The sequence below is a fragment of the Pieris napi genome, chromosome 15, assembly GCF_905475465.1.
Source record: "Pieris napi chromosome 15, ilPieNapi1.2, whole genome shotgun sequence".
In the NCBI taxonomy this organism is placed as follows: domain Eukaryota; kingdom Metazoa; phylum Arthropoda; class Insecta; order Lepidoptera; family Pieridae; genus Pieris; species Pieris napi.
Window position 1 is genome coordinate 11,262,179 of NC_062248.1, and position 26,425 is coordinate 11,288,603.

The 26,425-nt window shown below is 35.0% G+C and overlaps 3 protein-coding genes across 5 annotated transcripts; 1 reads left to right on the forward strand and 2 right to left on the reverse strand.

Annotated features, from left to right (window-relative positions):
* Nucleotides 1-620: 620 nt before the first annotated feature.
* LOC125056831 (carboxypeptidase B-like) lies at nt 621-9,278 on the reverse strand. 3 transcript variants are annotated; one of them, XM_047660136.1, is made up of 5 exons: nt 9,154-9,248; nt 3,107-3,316; nt 2,637-2,739; nt 2,134-2,445; nt 621-1,264 (listed from the first exon to the last, which is right to left on the reverse strand). In XM_047660136.1, the coding sequence occupies exons 1-5, from the start codon at nt 9,216-9,218 to the stop codon at nt 665-667; spliced, it is 1,290 nt and encodes a 429-aa protein (XP_047516092.1). In that variant the 5' UTR covers nt 9,219-9,248; the 3' UTR covers nt 621-664. The 3 variants fall into 3 exon arrangements, with proteins under 3 accessions (XP_047516092.1, XP_047516091.1, XP_047516090.1); XM_047660135.1 differs by lacking the exon at nt 9,154-9,248 and adding an exon at nt 3,667-3,732; XM_047660134.1 differs by lacking the exons at nt 621-1,264; nt 2,134-2,445; nt 2,637-2,739; nt 3,107-3,316 and adding exons at nt 5,414-6,100; nt 6,509-6,820; nt 8,501-8,603; nt 8,720-8,929 and having other exon boundaries at nt 9,154-9,278.
* A 3,024-nt stretch (nt 9,279-12,302) lies between these two features.
* LOC125056848 (carboxypeptidase B-like) lies at nt 12,303-17,640 on the reverse strand. Its single transcript, XM_047660161.1, has 6 exons — nt 17,516-17,640; nt 17,148-17,357; nt 16,454-16,553; nt 15,594-15,713; nt 13,435-13,623; nt 12,303-12,993 (listed from the first exon to the last, which is right to left on the reverse strand). Exons 1-6 carry the CDS (start codon nt 17,584-17,586, stop codon nt 12,391-12,393), a joined length of 1,293 nt encoding a protein of 430 aa, XP_047516117.1. The 5' UTR covers nt 17,587-17,640; the 3' UTR covers nt 12,303-12,390.
* A 2,740-nt stretch (nt 17,641-20,380) lies between these two features.
* LOC125056636 (carboxypeptidase B-like) lies at nt 20,381-24,647 on the forward strand. The gene is made up of 4 exons (XM_047659851.1): nt 20,381-20,507; nt 20,867-20,933; nt 22,263-22,574; nt 24,022-24,647. The coding sequence occupies exons 1-4, from the start codon at nt 20,446-20,448 to the stop codon at nt 24,613-24,615; spliced, it is 1,035 nt and encodes a 344-aa protein (XP_047515807.1). The 5' UTR covers nt 20,381-20,445; the 3' UTR covers nt 24,616-24,647.
* Nucleotides 24,648-26,425: the final 1,778 nt, after the last annotated feature.

Sequence of the window (26,425 nt, forward strand, 5' to 3'; positions counted from 1 at the left end):
TCTTCCGACATCCGACAATGCATGACATACGCTAGCGTAGTCTTCTTCTAGGCGCTCGAGTCGCGATGCATAAGAATCACACCCTCTTACGTGAGGAACGTATATAGCCCAATGGATGAAGTTGGCGTTGTTTGTTCGTAAAAGCATCTAGTATTACCCCTTCCCGACAAAAAAGGCCTAACGACGTCTTAACGGATCTGGGTGATCCAATCACCATAGCAAATGGCAAATTAAAGTGAAAAAAAAGTAGTTAGTGACAGCAATTGTGCATGCAGAATAAACCCTTGAAGAGATTTATGGCGTTTTCTATTCGTTGGCTCGTAACATTTGAATTGGTAGGTATAAGGTTATCAATCGTCTTTAGGTATAGGTTTAACGAACCCTACAATTATTATTTTAACATTTATTTGTATCATAAACTGAAACTCAATATAACTTTATTCATATAGGTAAGTAACAAGTGTACTTGAATTGTGAACGTCGCCAGAAGAGATATTAAATTTATTCTAATTTTACATTTACTACCAGTTCGCAAGTCAAGGGCGTAGAGCGGCTTTCATCACGTAGTTTTGAGTCAGTACTTTGCTCAAAGCTGCTAAACTCGACAGTAAATAAAAAACTATTTAAATATCTTCAATTTAATAAAAATTACATACAATTCTCATTATTTACTTCTCACAATTGCTCTTGCTCTCTTCGCGCCTACATAAATTCCCTCCCAAGTCTCTTCTGCAACTGGCCTGACGTATCTAGGGTCAAGGTGGAACCCTTGCACACCTCTTCTAAGACCGGGTAACTCATAAGTATAAGTCAGAGGAACTCCAACAGAATGGGCATAGTCTTCAGCAGCTCCAGATGCGCCATAACCAATTACGAGCAAGGAATTGCCAACCCTGTATCTTGAAAAGACTGGGAGGGTCTTTGCGAAAATTGCGTCAGCCATTGCAATTCCTACCGTATGTAAACCTAAAGCATTGTTTGAGAGACTTCCATCATGACCCCAAGGGTAAAGAATCATGCTGCCATAACTATGAATCGTGATGTACAAAATTATTCTGCTCAAGTTCTCCTCAAGAACATCGCGTACGAGTCTGGTCTCGATTTCTGAGAAGGGTTTAGATCCTCCGTAGGTATCAGAGCAGGGGTTGTTGCTGGTTCCTACGGTACCCCAGTGGATATCGAAGTTCCGGTTTCCATCGACCCCGGGACACATAACGCTTAGTGGAGATTGATCAGTCGAACGTGTTTTGCGCCAGAATCGTTCCTGAAATTGTTAATTTCATTATTCGTCCATAACCAATGAGTAATGAACACATTTTCACCCCGATATCAACATAGTACTAAATTGTACTACTGGCTCTAATCACTCTGATTTATGGATTTTTGCGCCCGATTCTTTTTATTTAGATTTCGTAACTTCCGAATACAGTAGGGCAAAGTCTCGACGCTAAATAAACCATTAGGGCGCGTTCATAGTAAGGATATGTTTATGGAAATAAAATTAATTAACATACATTTGAATATTCGCATATGTAGGGAAATATAGGAAAGCCAGAGTTTATAGATAGCGGTGATTTTGGTGAAATTATTAGTATTAACTACAAAAATGTGAAACATTACTTTTACACATTTGTAATCATTAATTAATTTCAATCAATATGTACCACACGTATTAATCCGATAAAAATCGTTTAATCTATCATCAATCAATTTTTAAATAATCATAGTAGTCAATTACATTTATTTTATCAATATTTTAACATTGCTATCGTTTGATTTATTAAATGTTGGATTAATTGATACTACTATTCAAAATACACAGTTGATGACAGTGACAGAACCCTCGATATTTTTTTTAGAACAGGTAGCGAACTGGTAGGAGGCTCGTCTGATGCTAAGCGATACCGCCGCCCATGGACACTCTCAATGCCAGGGTTTGCAAGTGCTTTGTCGGCCTTTTAAGAATTGATTAGCTCTTCTTTTGAAGGACCCTAACTTGAATTGGTTCGGAAATACTTAAGTGGGCAACCCTCAGTTCTGGAACGAAGAGATAATCACACTTTCTGTACCTAAATAAAAAAAAACCATTGGCGCAATATTAGGTTCATCTGACTTACTGAACTTATAACTTACATTTGTATGAGAAAATTCGTATCCATCTGGGTTAGCCACAGGCATGATGATCCAGTCAAATTTGTCCAAAAGTTCTGGATCAGTTCTGTTTTCGACCAGCTTGTGAATTGCATAAACAGCAGCTGGTGGGGTGATCCATTCCCTGGCGTGCAAAGTCGCATCGACAAATATGATGGATTTTGACCTATCTTCGAAGTTGGTGGAAGAAATTTTCAAGTACTTGACAGGACGGCCCTCGAAGGATCTTCCAGCAGTTACTTGCTTGACAATATTGGGGTAGTTTGCGGCTACCTCGTCCATGTAATTGTAGATCTGTAAAGAAATTATCAGGACTGCATCCCTTACTCGTACCTATGTGATTTTTAAACTAAGTGTACAACTATTGCTAATTAGTAACTGCTAATGGTCAGTATCAGACATAATGACTCTATTAAATATGTAATAGAGAATACCTCTCCTATTAAAACGTCCGTTCAAAATTTTCAGGTTAAATTATAACTTACCGCATCCAATCGAAGATAATTGTCGTAAGGTTTTTCCGGTGTGCTTCTAGCGCGGAACTCTGCATGCCTTGCTTCAATAAGCTCATCCTCAATATCGAGTTGGCTGTTTGAACAAGAAACAATAAATTCCAATTGCATATCACGTAAATATTCCTGTGGGCTTACCCCATCATTACAAATATGTATCAGCACTAAAAACATCGGGATTGGTTTTTCTCGTCATATGGCATAATTATTGGAATCGCCACTTTTAATGTCTGTATTATTAGCCAATTATTGGACATCGGAAACAGTTATACAAATTAACTCCGATTAAAATATAATACTTCAATAACTTCTATAAAAAGTATTGTAATTATATACGTCATTAATGAGAGAATGAAACTATATTCGATTCGATTCGTTAATTTAAAGTCATTAATGATAAAAAAAAATATAAAGATAGAATTAGTTCTAAAATAAAATCTTACGATTTGATATCTTCACTGTGAACCCTATGAGAGATTTCTTCATTCGCCAGAACATTAAGGAATTCTTCTTGATATTGAGGTTTCACCAACGCTACACCTTCACGGTCTACTCTTGGTCTGACGAAGTAATCTACGTCTAATTTGCTCTCCAGAGAACCCAAGATCGAAAGCTGTTCTTGAGAAGCTGGAGCCACGTAGTATGACTTCCATCTATAAGGTAATAAATAAAAAACGAAAAAATTATATTGTATATTGATCCGATTTAGTTGCGTACATTGCGAACATCTGTGGGGTCTCGGTTAACGATATTTCTTAAGATATTATTAACAATACGCAGACCCGGACGGGAATGGCCCATAATGAAATGTAGTGGTGTAAATACAATCATATTTACTAAAAATCAGGCAGTCCTGTCCTATAAGGCATGGGGCTGAACCATTTTTGTGAAATTATGCTATATCTTGACAAATGAGTAGTTCCATTTCACCCATTACAAAAATCACCTCTTAACCGACTACAAAAACACAACAGTCGAATTGTTTCATCTAATAGTTACGTACCCAGAGTAAATTTCATGTTTGGCAAATGCTACTGCGCACAAAGACACTAGTATCCATTCCCTCATTTTGGAAATAACTGCTAAATCGATTAATAAGTATTTATTACGAAGGCTTAGCTTAATCGATAATTACGAATTAATCTTTTGATTAATTTAATCTTCTGTCTTATGCTTGAATTAATAGTACTGACGAGTGCCAGGCGTAGGCAATGTCTTCAACTGTTACATTGCATTAATTCGTTACATAGCAATTAACCATTCTGGGGGCCTACCATGAACTCTTATTGAGAGCCTATTGACAACCTACAACTGAGATGCATTGCTAATTCGTACCATGACATCGAAAAAACGAGACAGTTAAGGTTCCCACGTGATCTTAGCGGTGATTATTAGCCTTCCACTTAACCATATTCAACGAAGAGCTGTTTGAGTCGACGACGACGCTCGACGACGACTCAAACAGCTCTTGACGATGTGGGCTCTCTCTGCATTTACCATGGAGAGTGTTCAGAGGAGTTGTTCGGTCTAATACCAGCAGCTGACCAGACAAAATACCATCCGTATCACCTCGACTTCCGTCGTTCCACAACAGAGCGTTTTCTAAGGCATTGTTTGCCACGCACCACCACTATGTGGAACCAGCTGCCCACTGAAGTATTTCCGAACCAATTCAACTTAGGGTCCTTCAAGAAAAGAGCGTACCAATTCTTGAAAGGCCGGCAACGCACTTGCGAGCCTTCTGCCATTGTAAGTGTCCATGGGCAGCGGTATCACTTAAGATTAGGTGAACCTCCTGCCCGTTTGCCTCCTATTACATAAAAAAGTCAGTATTTTCTTATGACGTATGTCACGTTCATTTATCGTCAGCAAACCGATTACAAACAACTGATTTTTTTGTTTGATATTTGTTTCAATTGTGTGATATTTAAACGATTTGATTGTATATTAATTCTACATTGGCTTCTGTCAAATATGGTTGAATCATAGTATTGTCTTTGATTAACATAACCTTTACACATTTAAAGAAAAACGCTTTTTACCGGATTAAAGTTATGTATTATTATAAATTTATTTATAATAATACATAACTTTAATTTATTATGGTTGAATCAGCACTTTTTCCATATGAACCGACATCAACAAATATATATACTTGTAGTTGGAGTCACAGGCGGCTTGCAAATTCAAGAGAAATACTTTTTGCAGTTAAAATATAGAGCGCCGCTATGACACGGCTTTATCATCCTAATATGTTTGCACTGCAGCTATGCAATTAGGAAAGTAAGCATTGTCTAGAAAGCCTTTGCTAATGTTTTCCCAGTCTTCTGTTTTCTTGGGTGGCATACACTAATGAAACAAGTTTTTAATAACACCTTGACATGTCTCACGAACAATTTTTTTGTATTGTTGAAAATCCATTTTGTAACTGAGTGTATTGTACATCGTTAACTCGCTGCGCGTCCGCAACGAATTTGCTGCGCATGCGCGGCTCAGTCGCGACGGATACGCTACGCGCTCGTCCCGCCCCGCAGCCACTCTCAATCCGCTAGGCCCTAAAAGAAGCCTATTTGTGATTAAGAATACAATTTCTCTCTGTTGTTTTATTTTGCTAATAAATTATAAATAAGAAATAAAAGACGCTCACTCACTCAACATTCTTTCTCATTTTCTTCGCTTCGTCACCAATAATGTCAGATATAACTATATTGATTTATTACTCGCGTAAATAAAAAACTGTTTAAAATATCATTTATTTAATAAAAATTACACAAATTTTGTTATTAATTTCTCACAATTAATCTTGCTCTCTTCGCGCCTACAGAAATTCCCTCCCAAGTCTCCTCAACAACTGGCCTGATGTATTGAGGATCAAGATGGAACCCTTTCAGATGATCATCATCAGCAAAATCGTCATCATCATCTTCATCTTCATCTTCATCATAATCATGTTCAATACCGGGTAACTCATAAGTGTAAGTCAGAGGAACTCCGATAGAATGGGCATAGTCTTCAGCAGATCCAGATGTGGCATAACCAATTACGTGCATGGAATTGCCGACCCTGTATCTTGGAAAGATTGGGAGGGTCTTTGCGAAAATTGCGTCAGCCATAGCAATTCCTACCGTATGTAAACCTAAAGCATTGTTTGAAAGACTTCCATCATGACCCCAAGGGTACAGAATCATGCTTCCGTAACTATGAAGTGTGATATACAAAATCATTCTGCTTAAGTTCTCATTAAGAACGTCCCGAACGAGTCTGGTCTCGATTTCTGAGAAGGGTGCAGATCCTGCGTAGTTATCTGCGCAGATGTCGTCGCTGGATCCTACGGTACCCCAGTGGATATCGAAGTTCCGGTTTCCATCGACTCCGCGACATATAAAGGTTATTAGATTTTCAATATTAAACGAACGTGTTTTGCGCCAGAATCGTTCCTGAAATTTTTAATTTCATTATTCGTCCATAGCCAATGTGCAATGAACACACTTTCACCCCGTTACCGACATAGCACTGAAATGTATTGCTGACTGCAATCACAGATTGATTGCAGTCAGCAAATACAATACAATTTTATGGATTATTGACAAAAAAAATGATTTTCATAGAACATGAAGTAAATGGGCAGGAGGGTCACCTGATGTTAAGCGATACTGCCGCCGATGGACACTCTTAATGCGAGTGCGTAAAAAAAGCTTGTGCTTTTATAAGAATTGGTCCGCACCTTTCGGCAGCTGGTTCCAAAAAGTGGTATTATTATTAAGAGGTCATTCACCTTTTGTACCTAGATTAAAACATCAGTGGCGCACTGTTAGTTCACCTGTCTTACTAAAGATAAAACTTACATTCGTATGAGTATATTCGTATCCATCCGGGTTAGATACAGGCATAATGATCCAGTCAAAGTTGTCCAAAAGTTCTGAGTCAGTTCTGTTTTCGACCAGCTTGTGGATTGCATAAGCAGCAGCTGGTGTGGTGATCCATTCCCTGGCGTGCATAGTGGCATCGACAAATATGACGGATTTTGACCTATCTTCGAAGTTGGTGGAAGAAATTTTCAAGTACTTAATAGGACGGCCCTGGAAGGATCTTCCAGCTGTTACTTGCTGGACAATGTTGGGGTAGTTTGCGGCTACCTCGTCCATGTAATTGTAGATCTGTAAAGGAATTATCAGGACTGCAGCCCTTGCTCGTACCCATGTGATATTTGTAATAAGTGTACCATTATCGCCGGTTCATTAGCCTTCGGCTACTCTTTAGATGTGTGACTTATGTTTTCGTGATATTTGGTTTAAGAAACGTTTCTTTTTTTAATTAGTTCAGCCTAGCCTTTGCTTTATAATTGCTTCTATAGTTTTTGGTAGTAACTATCACACGTACAAACGCTTGGGTTTGATTGCATTTCTATAGGTATCTATAGATAAAAAATAAATAAAATAAAATATGTTTATTATGGAACATAAGATACATGTATCACTTATTCCACGTCATTAAATTTGAAGGCATCCCTACTCATCGGCAAAGAAGACAGAGGGTGTAGGCCGAGAGAAAAAGCCGGCGTAAAAAACTCTCGGTACTCTTTTAAAACAGCAAATCATCAAACAACACTTATTTAAAACAAAATATATCGCAAATTAATTAGAAGTAGCCTGTCTAGCACTAGTCCCAGGCCCTTTTATCATCTAGATAATCGTTGACTTTATAGTAAGCCTTTTTACACAGCTTTTCTTTAATACATTTCTTAAATTTATTGAAAGGCAGTGATAAAAGAGCCTCTGGGATTTTATTAAAGAAGAGTATCCCTTTCCCCAAAAAAGAATTACTAACTTTAGATAGTCTAGTACGGGGAAATTGCAGCCTGCGTTTGTTCCGTGTATTAACATTGATAGGCAACTTCGTTTTAAGGAATTGCTATAGAAATATGAAAAACTTACGGCCAGACTGCATTATTGAAGTGAAACGTCTTTATGGGGGTTGGAAAAAAATTTAGTGTAACATTTTTTCGTTACGCGTCACATTTTTCGGTTACGCGCCATGTTGCTTTTTGAAGTCAAACTTCTTTATCGACGTATGTGAGAAATTTTGTAGCAAATCGTCACGATTTTCAATGATAGTAATAATTCTATTACAATTAATGAAATTCTATAATAATCTTCGTAGTAATAAGGTAAAATGAAATATTTGTATTCATGTCTATGATAATAAAAACCTTTTGTTAAGCCTTTTGTAGATCATTTTTCGAAAAATAAGATCATAAAGAAGTTTCACTTCTTTCTTCACTTCACGTGTGTACCTAGTACACGCACAATTTATTTCATAAGATTACTTCTAACGTTAATACTGTGCAATTTAAAAAAAATTGAATTAAATTCTTACCGGAAGTCAAAGTCAAAATCATTTATCCATATAGGTAAAACATTTTACACTTATAAAAGTAAAAAAATAAATATACATTAAACGCTTTTCATTTTACATTTACTGCCAGTTCTTAAATCAAGGGATTTAAGAGATATGGCGCATAGAACGAAAGAGAAGAACTGACATTAAAGTCTCTGCCTCTCTTTTTAATCGTCAAGTTTTTTGTTTTACACAATATTTGTAAGGAGCTGCAACCATTACACCAAGTTCTATATGGCAAGAAGAGATTTGGATGTTTAACCGTTAAAATTTTACTTGCTGAAGAGCTCTTTGTTGATAAATGTTATCAAAATTTTAATAAGTGGTAACAATTAATTGCGACAGACGGATTGACTGTATAAAATGTGTAATGTTATTCCATTACATATATTATATTATTTATTGATTATAATCCCTGCCGAGGTTAAATTATAACTTACCGCGTCTAATCGAAGATAATTGTCGTAAGGTTTTTCCGGTGTGCTTCTAGCGCGAAACTCTGCATGCCTTGCTTCAATATGCTCATCCTCAATATCGAGCTGTCTGTTTACAAAAAGCAATAACTTCTAATAATACGTAATTATTGGAATCGCCACTTACATCGTAAAAATCACTTTAAAAAATAATCAAAAAGATACAATCTAATATAAAAATCTTACGATTTGATATCTTCGTTGTGAATTCTATGAGAGATTTCTTCATTCGCCAGAACATTAAGGAATTCTTCTTGGTATTGAGGTTTCACCAACGCTACACCTTCACGGTCTACTCGTGGTCTGACGAAGTAATCCACGTCTAATTTGCTCTCCAGAGATCCCAAGATTGACAGCTGTTCTTGAGAAGCTGGAGCCACGTAGTATGACTTCCATCTATAAGGTGATAAATAAAAAACTAAAATTTATATGATTGCCATTGTATATTGATACGATTTAGTATCATACATGGCGTCTACACTGTGGGGTCTCGGGTGATTCCCGGCTAAACTATATTTCTTTCTCAACCACATAGGTATACGCGGACAGGAATGCCCCATAATGTAGTAACTGTTTCCTAAAACACATAAGTCGAACTGTTTCTTTTAATAGTTACGTACCCAGAGTATATTTCATGTTTGGCAAATGCCACTGCGCACAAAGACACTAGTATCCATTCCCTCATTTTGGAAATAACTGCTAAATTGATTAAAACGTATTACTTAAAAAAGACTTAATCGGTAAAAATAATCTTCTTATCTGAATTAAACAGAACTGCTTCAAATTTTATATCTACTGTATACCTAGAATAACATTTCGAAGAATTTGATGCTTTTATCTGTATTTCCAAGGATATCAGAGATTTAAATTTTTCACTTTACTATATCTTAATATACATAAATCACGTGTCACGTTGTTTGTCCTCGATGGACTCCTAAACTACTTAACCGATTTTAAATTAAATTTACACACCGTGTGCAGTTTGATCGAACTTAAAAGATAGGATAGCTTACATCTTATTTTATAGCCGAAATATTACTTTATTGCAAATTATTTGTTTATTATTTGACATTCACAATTATCAATTATAATGTTAACTCCAAACGATTTTAACAGATGGCGATATCTGTTGACTGGATTGAGTAAGTAATCAATAGATGGCGCTGCTTTATTAAACCTACAAATGTGTCATATAAGCTACAATTTAATAGCATAACCACCACGTGTTCTCGAGGCTAAAGTATAAGTTTAATTTATTTTGTAGTAAACGAAATACCGTGAAATTCAATTGTTTCTACTTTTTCAATTTTTGGTGTTAGCATAGGCGGCCACGTGTTACTTAGACTGAAGTGAAAATAAAATTCTTAATTTAAAAAAAAATGTGTGCGTGTACTAGGTGTACACACGTAAGAAGTGAAACTTCTTTATGACCTTATTTTTCGAAAAATGATCTACTATATGCAACTTAACGAAATTGGTTAAATAAAGTTTAACAAAAGGCTTTTATTATCATAGACATGAATACAAATACAATTATTTCATTTTATCTTATTACTACTAAGATTATTACAGAATTTCATTAATTGTAATAGAATTATTACTATCATTGTTATCGTTATTATATATTTTTGTTATTAATGGCTTCGAATCTCTTCGGATCAACCGTGGTAGGGACAAGAAAATGATGGCGCGTAACCGAAAAACGTGACGATTTGCTACAAAATTTCTCCCATACGTCGATAAAAAATTCATTCTAACGCCGATAAAGAAGTTTGACTTCAAAAAACAACATGGCGCGTAACCGAAAAACGTGACGATTTGCTACAAAATTTCTCCCATACGTCGATAAAGAACTTTCATTCCAACGCCGATAAAGAAGTTTGACTTCAAAAAGCAACATGGCGCGTAACGGAAAAATGTGACGCGTAACGAAAAAATGTTACACTAAATTTTTTTCCAACCCCGATAAAGAAGTTTCACTTCAAAAAGAAAATAAAGTACTTAATATAATATATAAAGTAAATAAATAAAGAAAATAATTATTCTCCAACGTAATTTGAATCCACCTCCATTATGCAACGTTACGCGTTTGGTCATCAAAACGATCACCGGAAATATTCTTGAAGCAACCATTTTAACTGGGAAGTTTAATGGGAAAGTCCTGTTGCCACGTATTCCAATGATTCCGTCAGATTCTACCATACCCTTCAAAAGGCTACAGTTTCCAATTAATTTAGCTTTTGCCTTATCTATAAATAAGTCTCAAGGCCAAACAATGTCCATTTGTGGTTTTGATTTGGAAAATCCATTTTTTTCTCTTGGGCAACTGCATGTTCACGTGTAGGGAAACCGTCGCATCTATTTGTGTTAGCTAAAGACAGGCTGGCCAAAAATCAGTGCTACCTACATTAAATTGAAATTAAAAGTATTTATAATTCAAAATAATAAATATTACTGTTAAAGATTTAAGACTATATATTTATTTTATTTACTTTAATGAATACCATAATTTTATCAATCGAACAGGTAAAACCTTGAGACCAGGTATGGTATGAAGATTATTGTTATTTAAAATTTAAAACAAAAAGAAATTAATCTCTACGATACAAAAACAGGTTAAAGTTAGCCAACCCACTTTTATTTTGAAAGAGAATTTAGTGGGCATAGATTTATATCGTTAGATAGGCCCTTACCGCAGTGAGACCGCGCCGTGTTGTCGCACAGTCGAAGTGAGTGAGCTCACTTACCTGGGATCAGTGCACCCCTAAACACAGTGTTAGCCGGACGTTAGCTCACTCACTTCGACAGTGCGACAACACGGCGCGGTCTCACTGCGGTAAGGGCCTATCTAACGCTATAAATCTATGTTAGTGGGGTTGTATGTGAACACTACTAATTTAATATTGTATATTTGTAGTTTTTTCTATCTTAATTTTTTTTAACATCATCTACTACTACTACCAAGAGATATTTCCTATCCTCGAAGATCGTTGATCGGTTACCACAGACTCTCAAAGATACAGGGCAGCTTTTTTATAGAACAGAGGTCAGGAGACTCCTCTTATGTTAAGTGATATAGCCTCCTATGTCTATAGACATGTATGTATCTACTTCCACTTCTGACAGTGTAAGTGTCTAGTTACAATCGCGTTGCAGTTTTCTTAAAGAATTCTGGACATTTAACTCCAACAGAGCAAAAACGTAAAAAAAATTTTCATGCCAATTTTCATCAAACAAGTAAGTTCAGCTGAAACAAAAAGAAGAGTTCTGGGTTTTAATAGCTTTCCCTACAGAAACCGCAGAGTTCCCATGTCTGAGCAACATAGTTTTTTTTAATTAAGTTAAAAGTGTTTTTTGAGTTTTCTCACTCTTTATTTTTTTTTAATAATTAGACATATTATGCATAGAAAATATATTTATTTGCTTATGTTGTTTTATTAAGAACTTATTTTTTGAAATCCATAAGAATGCTCTGCTGTGATCAGGAGGCTGGCAGAACGTTTTAAAAAAAAAAAATTTCTGGATTTGAATGTCTTTTCTTCTCTCTTTCCATTAAATTACGATAACTCTAATGTTTTTGAGCTCAGCCGGTAAGTGGTGTCGGTGGTGGACAGTCTCAAAATCGTTACGTTAGTTTGATACCCGCATACGGAGAAAAAATAGTCATCTTATATGTATTGTATATATATACATAGTATTATGTTTCCTTTTAAGGAATCAACGTCCACTGATGAATTTTGTGAAAGAATGTGATTAAATTACTATACACTGGAAAATAATTATTTTTATTTTTTCTTGTTTTACAATCTATCGTTATGTCTAACACAGTTGTAAAGCGACAAACAAATAAATAGAAATTATCGAGCCATAGCTGCGTCACGCCTTTCGATCAGATAACGGGCTCCAGCTTTAATACCTTCCCAAGTCTCCATACCTGCTTGGTAGATGAAGGCAGGGTCTACCAGGAAACCATTCAACGTGTTCAGGTTTCTATAAGCAGGCATTTCGTAGGTGTATGATAGGAGATTTCCTAGAGACTGAACGTAGTCGCTGGATCCACCTGAGGCACCATAGTTGAGAAGGTCAACTATATTTCCTACTCTGTAATTTCTATTTTCTCTCCATTTTACAGCGTCAATTCGCTGAGCCATTCTGACTCCAACCATGTTAAGGGTGAGAGCGTTAGGAGGGAGCTTCCTGTTTCCAAATCCATAGAGGACCATGCTTCCGAAGCTGTGTAGGTCAATAAAAAGCTCTAAGCGGTTTCTGACTCCGTTTAGGACGTTTCTAATAGCTGCTGTTTCTGGTTCGGAGAAGGGTCCAGTACCGTGGAATGTTTCGGTGCAGGGAGAAGAACTGGATGCTGTTCCCCACTCGTGGTCGAAGTTCCTGTTCAAGTCGACACCAGGACAGAAGGACCATCCGGAATTCTGGCGACGGTTCTTACGCCACATGCGGGTCTGAAAGAACACAAAATAAAAATAAGTGTTCGGTAGAATACACAAATCACGATTCGTAAACATCCCTTCCTTATTTCTCTTTATTTTAATAGCTACATTACATTTTGTAAATAAAAAAGTTTGGTCCCTGTGGCAGTGCACCTTTAACGCTGGCAGCATTTCCTCACTGTATTGCGATCCTTATTCGTTGAGTGAGGAAAGCAGCAGCTCTGGCGTCACCGGTACTATCTACCAGGCGTCAACTTAATTCTTTAATTAGCGCCTGTGCATTGGAACCCAAGAGTCTCTACTCCAAAGGGTACAAAATCAAGTTGGGGAAAATACTCTTATATTTGAGCCGTTTATTATTTTCCGCTTGCTCTGCGGCTGCCCCAGCTTTTTTGCTTGTTCGAGGGAGTGTGTGTACGTGTCCACACAAATAACATACATAGTGTTACTTACATTTGTGTGCGTGAATTCATAACCATCAGGATTGGCAATAGGCATGATTATCCAGTCAATGTTGTCCACCAGGCTTCGGTCTTGAACGTCTATGACTAACTTCTCAATGGCGTACAGAGTACCAGGAAGAGTGACCCACTCACGAGCATGCAGCAAAGACATCAAGAACACGACGGGCTTGTTTCTAGACTGAGTTAAAAAAAATAAGGTTTATTTTTGTTTATAATTATTCAATGGATAAATGTTATTAATATAATATTCAACGTGGTATTAAAATATAGTTTGTATTGTTAAGTTTTAAAGTCTTAATATAAAAATCATTAATTGTTTTATACTGTTAATCAATAGTTGTCTATTGTTCTACGTAAATTTGTCTATGTTGCCACAACACAGGTTTTCATGGGATCTTTATGATTTATCTACCATATAATTGTGTCATTTTTAATTAAATAAAAATAAGAAAACCTTTTTTATATTCTGTCCTACACAATGTACATGCTTAATTTAGTATCTGTTTTCATTTTTGAGATATTTTTACGATTCCCTGAAGATTTTGTTTTTACAAAAAAATTTACAAAAAACTCCGTTGAGGCTGTTGAATAAAGAAGTTAGTAAGATTTTGTCATTAGTTATTTATTAGACATCCTGTTTGCCGAAATATAATTTAAACTATTTATGAATACACCGTATTTTATTATAAAAATTTGAACAGAATTAACGATTAACTGCACGATGATTCGCCTTTACAAAATAGGTACTTAAAATGCAGTACCAGAACTTAACATTATTTAATAAAGTAACGATTTAATTCATATATTTTTTTATCCAAGCCTAATCGATTTATAATAATAATCCTGTCACATATTATCGTATTAAATTTATCGCCTGGGATTTCATACAAAACGTTTTCGTTGATTCCTTATCAGTCGTCATTACCTTTTTTAAACTCAAGGATTATCTAGATAATATTGTATATATATTATATAATATGTATTCAAAATATGTCTAGCTATAGAAATAAAAAGTATTAAGTTGTCGAATTTCGAAACCACTGGAACTTAGAATAGATGAATACAGTTTCGAAGTTATTTGGAATTTTGTATTGAAATACGTATTATTTAAATATTCGTAATATGCAAACTGTAAGAAGCATAGTTGTATATTAACGCCACACACTTGAGGTGAATATCTACCCCTATATAGTTAGCTTATTAATAGCGTCTAATTACATCGGGTTACATTCAGGTAAAATGGATAATCGTCCCTGTATAGAAGGCATGTAATACTAATAAAAGTGCGGTTGCTTTGTTTTTATAATCATAAAACTTCTCCAAAGTAACTTAGTATAACTTTTACAATGATCTACTTTACTTTTGTATTGCTATACGGTAGGCTGCGTCCCCAGTAGGCAAACAGTTAGCGGCTGACTGAGTGAGCCGCAAATTTGCAGCGAACTGAAATTTGAGTTAGCTGCAGACTCAAATCAATTTTCGTGCGTCGCAAGCAAACTGTTAAGAGTTAGCCGCTTATTTAGCCGACCGACTGAATTATCACTTTACTTTTGTTGTACGAAGGGAGTGGTTGTGTTGGTCACGATGGATATTTTATCATCTCATGAAGTAATTGGTATCTTAAAAGCGCTGAAAGAGGATAAAAGGAAGCACTGGGTTCACCCATTATACAAGAAAAGGCATTGGACAATTTCACACTCTTTACCCAGAACTAAGGAAACATCCAGAAAAATTGTCACTACGCCCGGCGAACAACCAATCGCCGCCGCCGACTGGAACCGGTTTTGGTGGGAGTCGGCCGCTCACTAAGATAGTCGGCGCGCGTAACGCTGCAAACTACGTACAGTGAGCGCAAAACTAGCAAACTGTGAACACTCCATTTGAAATTTATGGAAGGGCGTACTAAATCGCTACGCCGCTAACTCAGTCGGCGGCTAACAGTTTGCCTACTGGGGACGCTGCCTAACATGTAACTATCCTTATGTAACCGTGGTAACAATGTAGTACAGTATCTTAACTGTAAACTTTGCGCTAAGTTGCTAAACAAATATTAGTTTTTTTTTAATATGGTACATATTACACAATTACAATTAACTATAAATCATTGTAGATTCTAACTCCTTGTCTGTGGATATTGTTTCAAGTTACCTGGAAGTTGTCTGAGGATATTCTCAAGTATCTGATGTCACGGCCCTGGATACTTTTTCCTGCGGTAGCGATTTGGACATTTGGGTAGGAGTTTGCAACTGTTTGTAGGTAGTTGTTTACCTGTAAATTATATGCATTTTTATCAAGCCAAGGCCTCAAATATTGTCTATGTAATGAAGATCTAGAAACCCCCCTGTTAATTACACAGACACCTGATATATGTAATAAAAGGAAAATGCATCAAAAGACGTCGGAGTTACTCGTAAAAAGTGTTTAAAACTAATCGAGTCAGTGCGCACATCGTCTTGGGATTTCAGGTCACTATGGAGTGCTAAACTCTTTTTTTGAAGTGAAACTTCTTTAGGCGCATGAGGGTAATTTTTTTACGGATGAAACGCTATAATAATAATATTAGCGTCACGAAGATGTGCAGCGTTTTTGTCGAAGAAAAGGGAGAGAGCGATTGAGACCGATTGAGAGAGAGTGAGAAGGATTAATTACCTTATAGAAATTATATTTTTAAAATTCGAATTTCGTAAAGAGAATTTATGAAATACAATTAGTATTTTATGCAAAATAATTTATTGAAATCTCAAATGACGAATTGTTAATTAAATCGCCACGTGTTTTTATCATCGAAGAAATAACTTAATCATTTGTATTAATTTTCGACACTTTCATTATTTTCCTTTTTCCTCCCTATAAGTGTCTAAAATTTAAAGTTTTAGATTTGTATAAATATGAACAAGGGTTAAAAATTAGTTTACCAAAGAAGTTTCACTTCCGGCGTGTACTTTGTTCGCACGCACTCTTTTTAATTTCTGAACTGAACTTTAAAAATTCCTACATCGGATACCTACAACATCGTATCTGTGAATGACATCATACGGTAGAGCTGGACTTGACCTATTGCTTCTGGCAGCTGCTGCAGACATCAGTTGATCTTCAAGGTCTAATTGTCTGAAATAAAATTGTTTTAGTATGACTTTCAGATTGAGTACATGAATAATTAAAAATTAAAAATAGATTAGGTATTAACTTTATACGTGATACAGGTTAGATTTGGATTTGTGATTTTGACATTAAATATATTGTTTTATTTCATTTTAGCACTTCTCGTATATTATTAGATTCAACGATAAGAAGCGATCAAATATAAAATCCCCTTACTTAAAACGGACTAATATTATGAACACTTTTGTAATTAATTATAGTTTAATTCATTATTTTAAAATTTGTTTAAACCCTCTTCAGGACATTTATTTTGATTTCTTTTGTAACTGTAAGGATAATAAGGTAATCTTTAAATTTAAACTTTATACTTTGGTAATTTATATATTTCTTACGAATTAATAAGTTTCAAATGTGTCTTGGCCTTAGATTGCTTCTGTTTCATCAATCATTTTTATTTTATTGCCAACTAGGTTATCATTATTATTTACCAGCCTTCTGCATCTAACCCAAGGCATGGAACACACGGTTCTTTTGTTTTTCCATCGTAAGTGAATTTTCTTTATGAAAAATATATATATCGTAATCCATAAGTTGACTTACTCCTTAATGTTGTCGCACTTGACTTCATAAGCGATGTTCGCTCTGATCATCTCCTTCTGGAAGTCCTCTTTCAAGTCTCCCGGTACCAGAATCAAGCTATCCTGTCCGGTGATTGTAGGGTGCCACTTGTCTAAGAAGAAACGCTCTACCACTTCGTTTAAGTATGCTCCTTGGTTGTCGTTTGACACTCTGACTTCATATAGAGCGTGCCTGTAACATATAACATATATATTATTAGTAAAAAATAAAAAAGTAGATCTAACAGTATGATACAACAGTATACTATGATAGTTTCTTGGTAAGATAATTTTTTCAACAGATACACGGCTTATCGTTACTCAAATTATTAACAGGATAAAATTACTCACCCCAAGTATTCCTCATGTTTAGAATAAACTAAACAAGGGGACAGAAGGAAAAGAAGAAATATCTTATACATTTTGACCAATTTGATTTTGGTCTGTGAACTGTGATATTATCACTCAACAGCGGCAAATATATCAACATTATTATCTATATTCTCTTACGATTACATTATTTAATCTGCTCCGAATTAATGAAATGATAACGGGATTTTAGATAGCTTTAGTTGAAGATTAGTTAATGAACTAATTAAAGGACTTAGTACAAACTTCAGGAACTCAACTTATTGGATAACCAAATATCATTTATTCTCTAAGCGCATGAGGGTAAAAATTTTTAAAAACGTCACGAAGATGTGCAGCGTTTTTGTCGAAGAAAAGGGAAAGAGCGATTGAGAGAGAGTGAGAAGGGTGAATTACCTTATAGAAATTCATATGTCCGAAATCATACATGTACTTGTATTCTATTTTTGAATTTTAACCACATACTATATTAAGAAATACTTACCGCTGTGTACTTGTTTGTCATGTATCTTGTATCAGTATAAGTAACTAGTAGTCTCTCTTTTTAGTAGTTAAAATGTCTTTGTAGCAAATTCCGTACCGATGGGTCTATGCATAATAATAAAAAACTTTAATTTAATTCAACACTAATTCCATGATGTTAAAAAAATTACAGATCAGATATGTTATAGTTTTGTTATGATACTCTTAGCGTTTCTTTGTGTTCATTTGGGTAAGGGAACTGAACTTTTCATTTGCACTTGTTGTTAGCTTTCTCCATCAATTTCCACATCCAGTAACCTTAACCATGTCGTACTCGTCTAATAGATACTGAGTTATCAAGTTTTTGTCTGTTTACTTCTTTCTCTGCACCCCCCGAAAGCGATACCAATTGCGATTACCATCAGTACCTCATTATCCCAAAGCTGTGACATCAGCCCTGCGATTCTATATCTCACTTTTCAAACTCACACAGCGGTTTTCGCATCGGCGGTCGCTCTCAAATCAGTCGTGAAGCATGCATTTTATGATTTGGCATTCTGATAAACAATAAACTACAAGCTCCTACCTTTTCAGAATGCCAAATCATAAAATGCATGCTTCACGACTGATTTGAGAGCGACCGCCGATGCGAAAACCGCTGTGTGAGTTCGTGAAGTGAGTTACAGAATCGCAGGGCAGCTCCCCGGATATAGAAAAGACATTAGCATCTAGGTTTTATGCGCGATTTATATGCGATAAAAAACGCAACTATCCTTATTTGTTATGTAATACCATTTGTGGTTGTATATTATCAACGTTTATCATCAATTTTGCCAAAGGCCATTTTGTGAAAAGTCTTTTTATTTTTAAAATGACGGTTACGTGGTTTATTCGGACCACGAAAAACGTTGCTGTAAGTGTCACCACAAAGACAGGAAATGGTTGCGAAAATGTATACAAAATTCAAATTAAAATAATCATTATTATCATATCTTTCGTTGTTATAATTCAAACACATCAGCTCATCTACCATATCGTATAATCTAATCTAGCTCACACAATTAACATATGTACATACAAAATATTTTCCAAATAAATTATACATAACTATCAATCGATCGGCAACCGAATTTTCTTAAACTAGCGCATAACATTAATTTATTATTAATTAGTTTACTATCTTTCAGTTATGTTGAAGAAGGTTTTTATGTATGAAGCTATCAATAACATCCATGAGCAGGGTTGATCTAGTGATGGAAGCGTGCGACTCTCATACCTGAGGTCGTAGGTTCGATCCTCGGCTGTGCACCGATGGACTCTTCCTATGTGCGCATTTCACATTCGCTCTAACGGTAAAGTAAATCATCGTGAGGAAGCGCTTGCCTTAGACCCAAAATGTCGACTGTGTGTTTCAGGCACAAGAAGCTGATCACCTGCTTGACTATTAAATCAAAAAATTATCATCAAACAGATTCAGAAGTTTTCTTTATTACTACTGTAATACAGATTTTCAAATAAAAAATAATGAAATTCTAGATTTTGTATTGTCAATAATTCCGTAAATGTGTAATGTGTAAACACTTCTGACTCGTCAAGGAGAACATTGTAAGGAAACCGGCAAGACTTAGACTGACACTTGCATATTAAGCAAAATCGATAACGAAATAAGACCTAAATGGTTTTAACAACGCTGGATTATTATTTTATACTAGCGGACCCGACAGACGTTGTCCTGTCTTAACTATGAATATTAATTTAGAATTGGTATAATTAACAAATACAATATTTCAGAAGCAAAGTGTTTATTTTTCTAATGCTTTATGATATACAACATTCTTTGTTTGTTTTTCTGGCGCGTATATAAATCGTTTGTTGGTATTCCGACACGGGAACAGGCTATATGAAAAACATGGATTTTCAAGAATAATGCCAGAAACATGTAGTGAAGTAAGTAAGTTTTTGACTATATTTGCAGCACGCATTCTGTCAATGTTATGTCTAACGCCATAAAGTTACATCAAAAAAGTTTGAATTATAAAAGCGTTATGCGCTGAAAAAAAAATTTACTATCGTAACAAAAGTCAGGATTACTTAATATGGTGGTTAAGTATTCTTAAATTTTCTATTTTTTTTGTGCAATTTTCTTAATTTTTTCTCATAAGAACCTTCTCCTGACAATAACAAACACAACAAAAAAGTAATTAGCGAAATCGTTCCAGCCGTGGAACATCACGCGGATGCCGTGACCAAGGGAAATAGGGATTCATTTTTATATACTATATAGATATATATATATATTATATAGTATAGTGTCTCAAATCCAATGCAATGTAGTAGCATAATTTTATCATTATTTATAGTTACAAAATGATAGCGTTAAAATTATAAAAGGATTATCTTTATGGTATTATTTTTGCAGTTGTCTACAGTTTAATTTTAAATATACAATCATGAGGGCGATTATAATTTTGTGTCTTTTTAGTGTGATCTCAGCGAAAGCTGAAGATATTGGGTATGTATTTTCTAGATAAAATAAATTCAAAAATAATATAGTAACATTATAATAACGGTAAAAGTAATGAAAAGCTAATAGAACTTTTGATTATAACGAAAATTGCATAATTTTAATAAATTATTTACGTGCTTTAAATTACAAGCCAGAAATGAGTTTTCCTAGCGGAATTCTGAACCTGTTTTCATGTCACCCAAATAACTTTCATTTATATAATAAGACACCTCGGAATAATCAATTTAATTAAAAACTATAGTCATCAAATAGAGGCAACTCGTAGGTAGGGGAAACTGGGTTCGATTCCCAAAAGAAAAGATTTTTAAAGTCACGTTAATTTTAATCAATGTAATTTATTCCAGACTATGGACTGATTCAAATATAATCAACAGCCGTTTATCCTATGAGGTATATCATACAACGGAAGAGGTAAATATAACATAACAAAGCAAAGTTTTTGTACCGACACTCAGGTTGTGATGAGACAACAGCGCTTCTATTGAGAGAATTACAACGAAATTCCATACAGTTACTTCGGGATCGCTGTTGCTGCTGGAAGTTACAGAGCACTGAACGCGTTCCTCATGTGTAATATTATAAACGTGTTTAATATTTTTATCACATTACAAAAGATAATTGTAACAAACACGCGCCGATTTACAACAAATAAAGATCGACAAATAAAATAAAGATTCGCTCTGAAGGTTTTTTTATGTAATGGGAGTCAAACGGGCAGGAGGCTCATCAGATTTTAAGTGCCCATGGACACTCACATTGCCAGAACGCTCGCATTTGCGTTGCCGGCCTTTTAAAAATTGGTACGCTCTTTGCTTGAAGGACCCTATGTCGAATTGGTGCTAAATTAAGTATGATTATAGCAATACTAAATATATTTATTTTTTCATTAACACTTCGTTACCTTAAATATACGTAATTTAAATTAGGGTTAATGAGTTACAATTAATATATACAAGTAGCTTATTACTAGGCAGAAGATAAATGCTCAAAAAGAAGATTTAAAATAAAAAAACGCTCCAGTCTTAGACAATATAGTCCTACAAATATTGCCGCTAGTGTTTAAATATATTAATATAATAAAGTGTTTCGCAGAGATAAAGTTTGCAAGATCGATTGTATTGTGAAATAAACTTTCTTAAAAATAAAATATTGTTGCCATTGTTGTGAAAAATAAACTATTAAGTACGGTAAAAACATCCTGAATACCAAATGGACATGTTTGGAACTAAAATTCGACGATGTTTGATAGGTACAGTTGATCACCCACTTGCCTAAATCTTAATCTTCTTAATATATTATATAAATTACGCGTCACGTTGTTTGTCCGCTATGGACTCCTAATCTACCGAACCGATTTCAATCAAATTTGCACACCGTGTGCAGTTTGATCTAACTTAAAAGATAGGATAGCTTTCATCTCAATTTATACAATTTTATTGCAAAATGTTTGTTTATTATTTGATAGTCACAATTCTAACAGATGGCGCTGTGTTGAAAGTACCAACGTTTCACATAAGCTACAATTTAATGGCATAACCAGCAAAAAAGCATGGTGGTCTCCATGACGTGTTCTCCTGCCGTTTCCCTTGAATAGTTTATTACTTTGTAATATAAGAAAAACTTTAGTCACAGCAACGCTTGGTTGGTCTGCTAGTATACATATAAAGTTGCGTTGTACCCAAGATCTATAGAATCGTAATAAAATGTTTCATAGAACCTTAACACAAAATTGAATTTCAGATTGACAACTATTTGAAAGAAATAGCTAAAACTTACCCAAATGTCGCGAAACTGGAAACTCCCTCAAAGTCATTCAACGGTCGTCCGATTAATTTACTCAAAGTATCCACTACGAATTTTGAAGACCAATCAAAACCTATAATTTTGATTGACGGAGGTATGCATGGAAGGGAATGGCTAACAATACCACCTGTAACATACGCCATTCACAAACTCGTCGAAAATGTTACGGAGCCCGATTTGCTTGATAAGTTTGACTGGATCTTTTTGCCAATGGCAAATCCTGATAGCTATAACTTTTCCATTGTTTCGGTGAGTACAAATGCATTAAATAAAATATGGTACTTATCTAATGGTAGTCTACTCTCGCTAGGGTCAAGCAAAGAATATCTAAGACTCGTTATTTCTGTCTAAGTTTTTAGATAGAAAGTATAAGAGTCTTTCCTCCAATATTGTTCCCTTTAGAGTAGAGACTCTTGGGCCGTGCGGGTAAGTGCACAGGCGCTAATTAAATATTGAGGTTAGCGCCAGTTAGTACCGGTGACCCTAGAACTGGTGCTTTCCTTGCTCAACGTATAAGTATCGCAATACAGCGAGGAAATGCTGCTTAAAGGTACACTGCACAGGGCCCAACTTTTTTAATTTGTTTTAAGTTTGTAGTTAATTTTTAATTATTATTGTATGTTAAGAATATATTTGTGTGTTTGAAATAAATACTTTTAGATAGTTAGCTATATGTCATACCGATATTTATTTATATTTACTTTCATTACCCATAATATAATATCTACAAAGAACGGTTTGATGGCATGATCAATATTTAACATTAAATTTAACAGTAAATGTACTTAAGGTAGTAGATATGTCCTTAACTCAATGAGACGAAAAAAGGCACACGTTGCAATAAGGGAAGCACACAGGAACAATGGAAACGGTTGAACTGAAATATTAGTCATTTTATTATTCAGTTGTTGATACTGATACAGTTGTGACTATGTACTGTGTCACAACACGTAATATTATTGAGGGCGTAATTTATGAATAAAATTGGCGAATAACCCAACGTTATCCCACCAAAGCAAGTAAAAAGGGAAAATAAACGTCAAAGAAAGCGCTACCCTCAAAAAAATTCATAAAAATAGTCTTTATTACAACCAAATACCAATCCACGAATTCTGTCATACAAGTATAGAACTCAAATTTCAGATGTATATAAAAGTGGTCACTAGGAAAGTGTGATAAACGCTATTATCTAGAATTACAACGTTTTTAATAATAAGTAATTATAGATAATCTTAATATATATAAATTACGTGTCACGTTGTTTGTCCGCTATGGGCTCCTAAACTACTTAACCGATTTCAATCAAATTTGCACACCGTGTGTAGTTTGAACTAACTTAAAAGATAGGATAGCTTACATCTTCATTTATACTCGTAATATTATTTTATTGCAAATTATTTGTCTATTATTTGACAGTCACAACTCTAACAAATGGCGCTGTGTTGAAATTTCCGTTTCACATAAGCTACAACTTAATGGCATAACCACCAAAAAAGCATGGTCCCCATACCCATACCCATGAACACCAGTCATGGGGGACCCCCCCATGACTGGTGTTCTCCTACCGTTTCCCTTGAATAGTTTACTACTACGTAATATAACAAAAACTTTAGCCACAGCAACGCTTGGCCGAGTCTGCTAGTACTTTATATTTCTTGGAACGATTTCTGAATTTTTCCTTCACGTTGTTTTTCAGAGTGTCGTGTGGCAGAAGACACGTTCGACTGATAACCACCCTTTGAGTTTAGTATGTCTTGGTGCTGATATGGACAGAAATTTTGAGTTCGCTTGGAGACCCATTGACCTCGATGGTACACCTTGCACACCGCTGTACTCAGGCAACAGACCATTCTCAGAAATTGAAACGAGAAACCTCCGAGACATCATCCATGAAAACCTTAACAGACTGCGGGTGTATATCTCGTTTGACAGCTTTGGTTCCAAGGTCCTCTACCCGTGGGGACATGAACCAATCTTGTCAACCCAAGCTCTTGGTTTACATACAGTTGGGGTAGCTATGGCAGAAGCAATGAATAAATACGCTGAAGACAATAACCATCCATTTCCTCTTGGTTACTCAGTTGGAAGTGAGGCTATCATGCGAGGGTATAATGTAGGAGGAATGTCTACTGACTATGCCCATTCTGTTGGAGTGTTCCTGACATATAAGATAGAAGTTCACGGCTTCTTTGGGGGATACTTTCAAGCGCCCAGGTATATCATCCCAACAGTTCTTGAGACCTGGGAGGGAATAGTTGCTGGAGCTCGCCGGGCATACACATTGTTTTAGTTCCATTAAAATAAAATGAATATTTACTTTATAAATCCCTTTATTGTTATCATTTCACTAATACCTGTTTAAGCTAACAATTTATAAATAAACCGGATTTTTTTATAAATAGTTTTATATTGAAATTGATTTAATGCATTGTATTTATGGTTTATATTAAGCAAATACATATGAACGTCAACAGAAAAGATGTTAAATTGATTCTAAATTTACATTTACTAGCAGATCACAAGTCGAGGGCGTAGAGCGGGCAAGAAGAACTGGCAAGAAACTCTGCCATTCTTTTTAATCGCTAAGTTTACATACAAATTGTTTGTAAGGAAGAGCAACAATAAATATTTGAACAGGAACAAATCATTCCCAAGGATTAGGATCATTTAAATAATCGTCAAATTTATAAAAAGCTTTATTGATTAAATCTACTATAATGCTCAGAAACTGCCAAACTCCTTAGTTTGTTTGGTTAGTAACTGATTGACTGATTTGTAGCCTGTAGTAGAATTTCCTATCACCACTATGTGATACACTTTAGGTATAATTTATAAATATTGGAGTCGAATTTGGCTTCGAACTTATATATAAATCAATTGTGTGTTAAACCCAGCGTTGGAACATTCGCCAGGGGATTAAAGTTTCAAACGATAAAGACACGCTTGCATAACTGCAAATCGATAATTGAAGTTGTACTGGTAATTTGTCTTGTAAAGAAGTTCCCAAGTGGTTCTTTTAACCACATACATATATTACACGTCTAGGTAAACTTTTTTCTTTTTTTTTTCAAGCACTTTTTACAAAAGTGCAGGTACTGCCTTGCGATTCTGTAACTCACTTTTCGAACTCACACAGCAGTTTTCGCATCGGCGGTCGCTCTCAAATCAGTCATGAAGCAGTCATTTTATGATTTGGCATTCTGATAAACAATAAACTACAAGCTCCCACCTTATCCTGTGAGTTACAGAATCGCAAGGCAGGTTGCATCGATGTTACAACAGGCATTGTGTAATGTGTATATAATGAATAGTAATAATTTCTTAGACGTCCATTCACAGAATAATGCTAAAAGTGTTTTTTTTATGTTTTCTAATACATATTTATTTTTTTATTAAACTTTTACGATTTTTATAGACACATATATATAGATATGTGTGTTTTATTATTATTTTAGGTTGTTAAATATATGTTCTTTTAAAAGTTGTTTAAATTTATAAAAAGGCTTTATTTTTTAACTGGATGGCATATATAAGTTATATTAAGTTAATAATTGATAAATATTTCTTAATGAATATTTACTATGTGATTTCTGTGTTTAGGATATATCTTTTAAACCTGCTTAAGAACATATACCAAATAATAACACATATAGTTTTTCATACAACGCTACGTGAGGGCTCTGTATTAGTACTTGATTCTCAAAAGCACGCACCTTCTTTTGTTATCTCATCCTCTTCAAACAACCAATTTTCCATACTATTATTATATATATGTACTAGACAACTAGCAATCTAAGTCGGCAGCTGTGTTGAGCAGTAGAGCGTAGAATGGTATTGGCTTATGCAGCGCAGGCTTCCAACTTGCCTGATTTATCCGACATCTTCAATCGTCGTTTGTTGAGTGCACTAAGAAGGTTGTTAATAAATAAACAAAATTGTTTATTTACATAAGTGGTGCAATCCAATTGATTATATTGAATAAGAATATGATCCTAATGATATCTAATATTGATGAAACCGCAAACACCTAAACTCAATCAATATACAAACTAGTAGAAATCTTTTACAATATTATAATTCTTTTTCGTATATTATGAACT

Coding starts and splice junctions, on each gene's coding strand:
- LOC125056831 (XM_047660134.1), bottom strand. CDS start 9,218: ATGAGGGAATGGATACTAGTGTCTTTGTGCGCAGTGGCATTTGCCAAA. Junction 8,930..9,153: donor AAACATGAAATATACTCTGG/GTACGTAACTAT, acceptor ATCACCTTATAG/ATGGAAGTCATACTACGTGG. Junction 8,604..8,719: donor CACAACGAAGATATCAAATC/GTAAGATTTTTA, acceptor TTTTGTAAACAG/ACAGCTCGATATTGAGGATG.
- LOC125056848 (XM_047660161.1), bottom strand. CDS start 17,586: ATGTATAAGATATTTCTTCTTTTCCTTCTGTCCCCTTGTTTAGTTTAT. Junction 17,358..17,515: donor AAACATGAGGAATACTTGGG/GTGAGTAATTTT, acceptor TATATGTTACAG/GCACGCTCTATATGAAGTCA. Junction 16,554..17,147: donor AAGTGCGACAACATTAAGGA/GTAAGTCAACTT, acceptor ATTTTATTTCAG/ACAATTAGACCTTGAAGATC.
- LOC125056636 (XM_047659851.1), top strand. CDS start 20,446: ATGAGGGCGATTATAATTTTGTGTCTTTTTAGTGTGATCTCAGCGAAA. Junction 20,508..20,866: donor GCGAAAGCTGAAGATATTGG/GTATGTATTTTC, acceptor AATTTATTCCAG/ACTATGGACTGATTCAAATA. Junction 22,575..24,021: donor ATAACTTTTCCATTGTTTCG/GTGAGTACAAAT, acceptor GTTGTTTTTCAG/AGTGTCGTGTGGCAGAAGAC.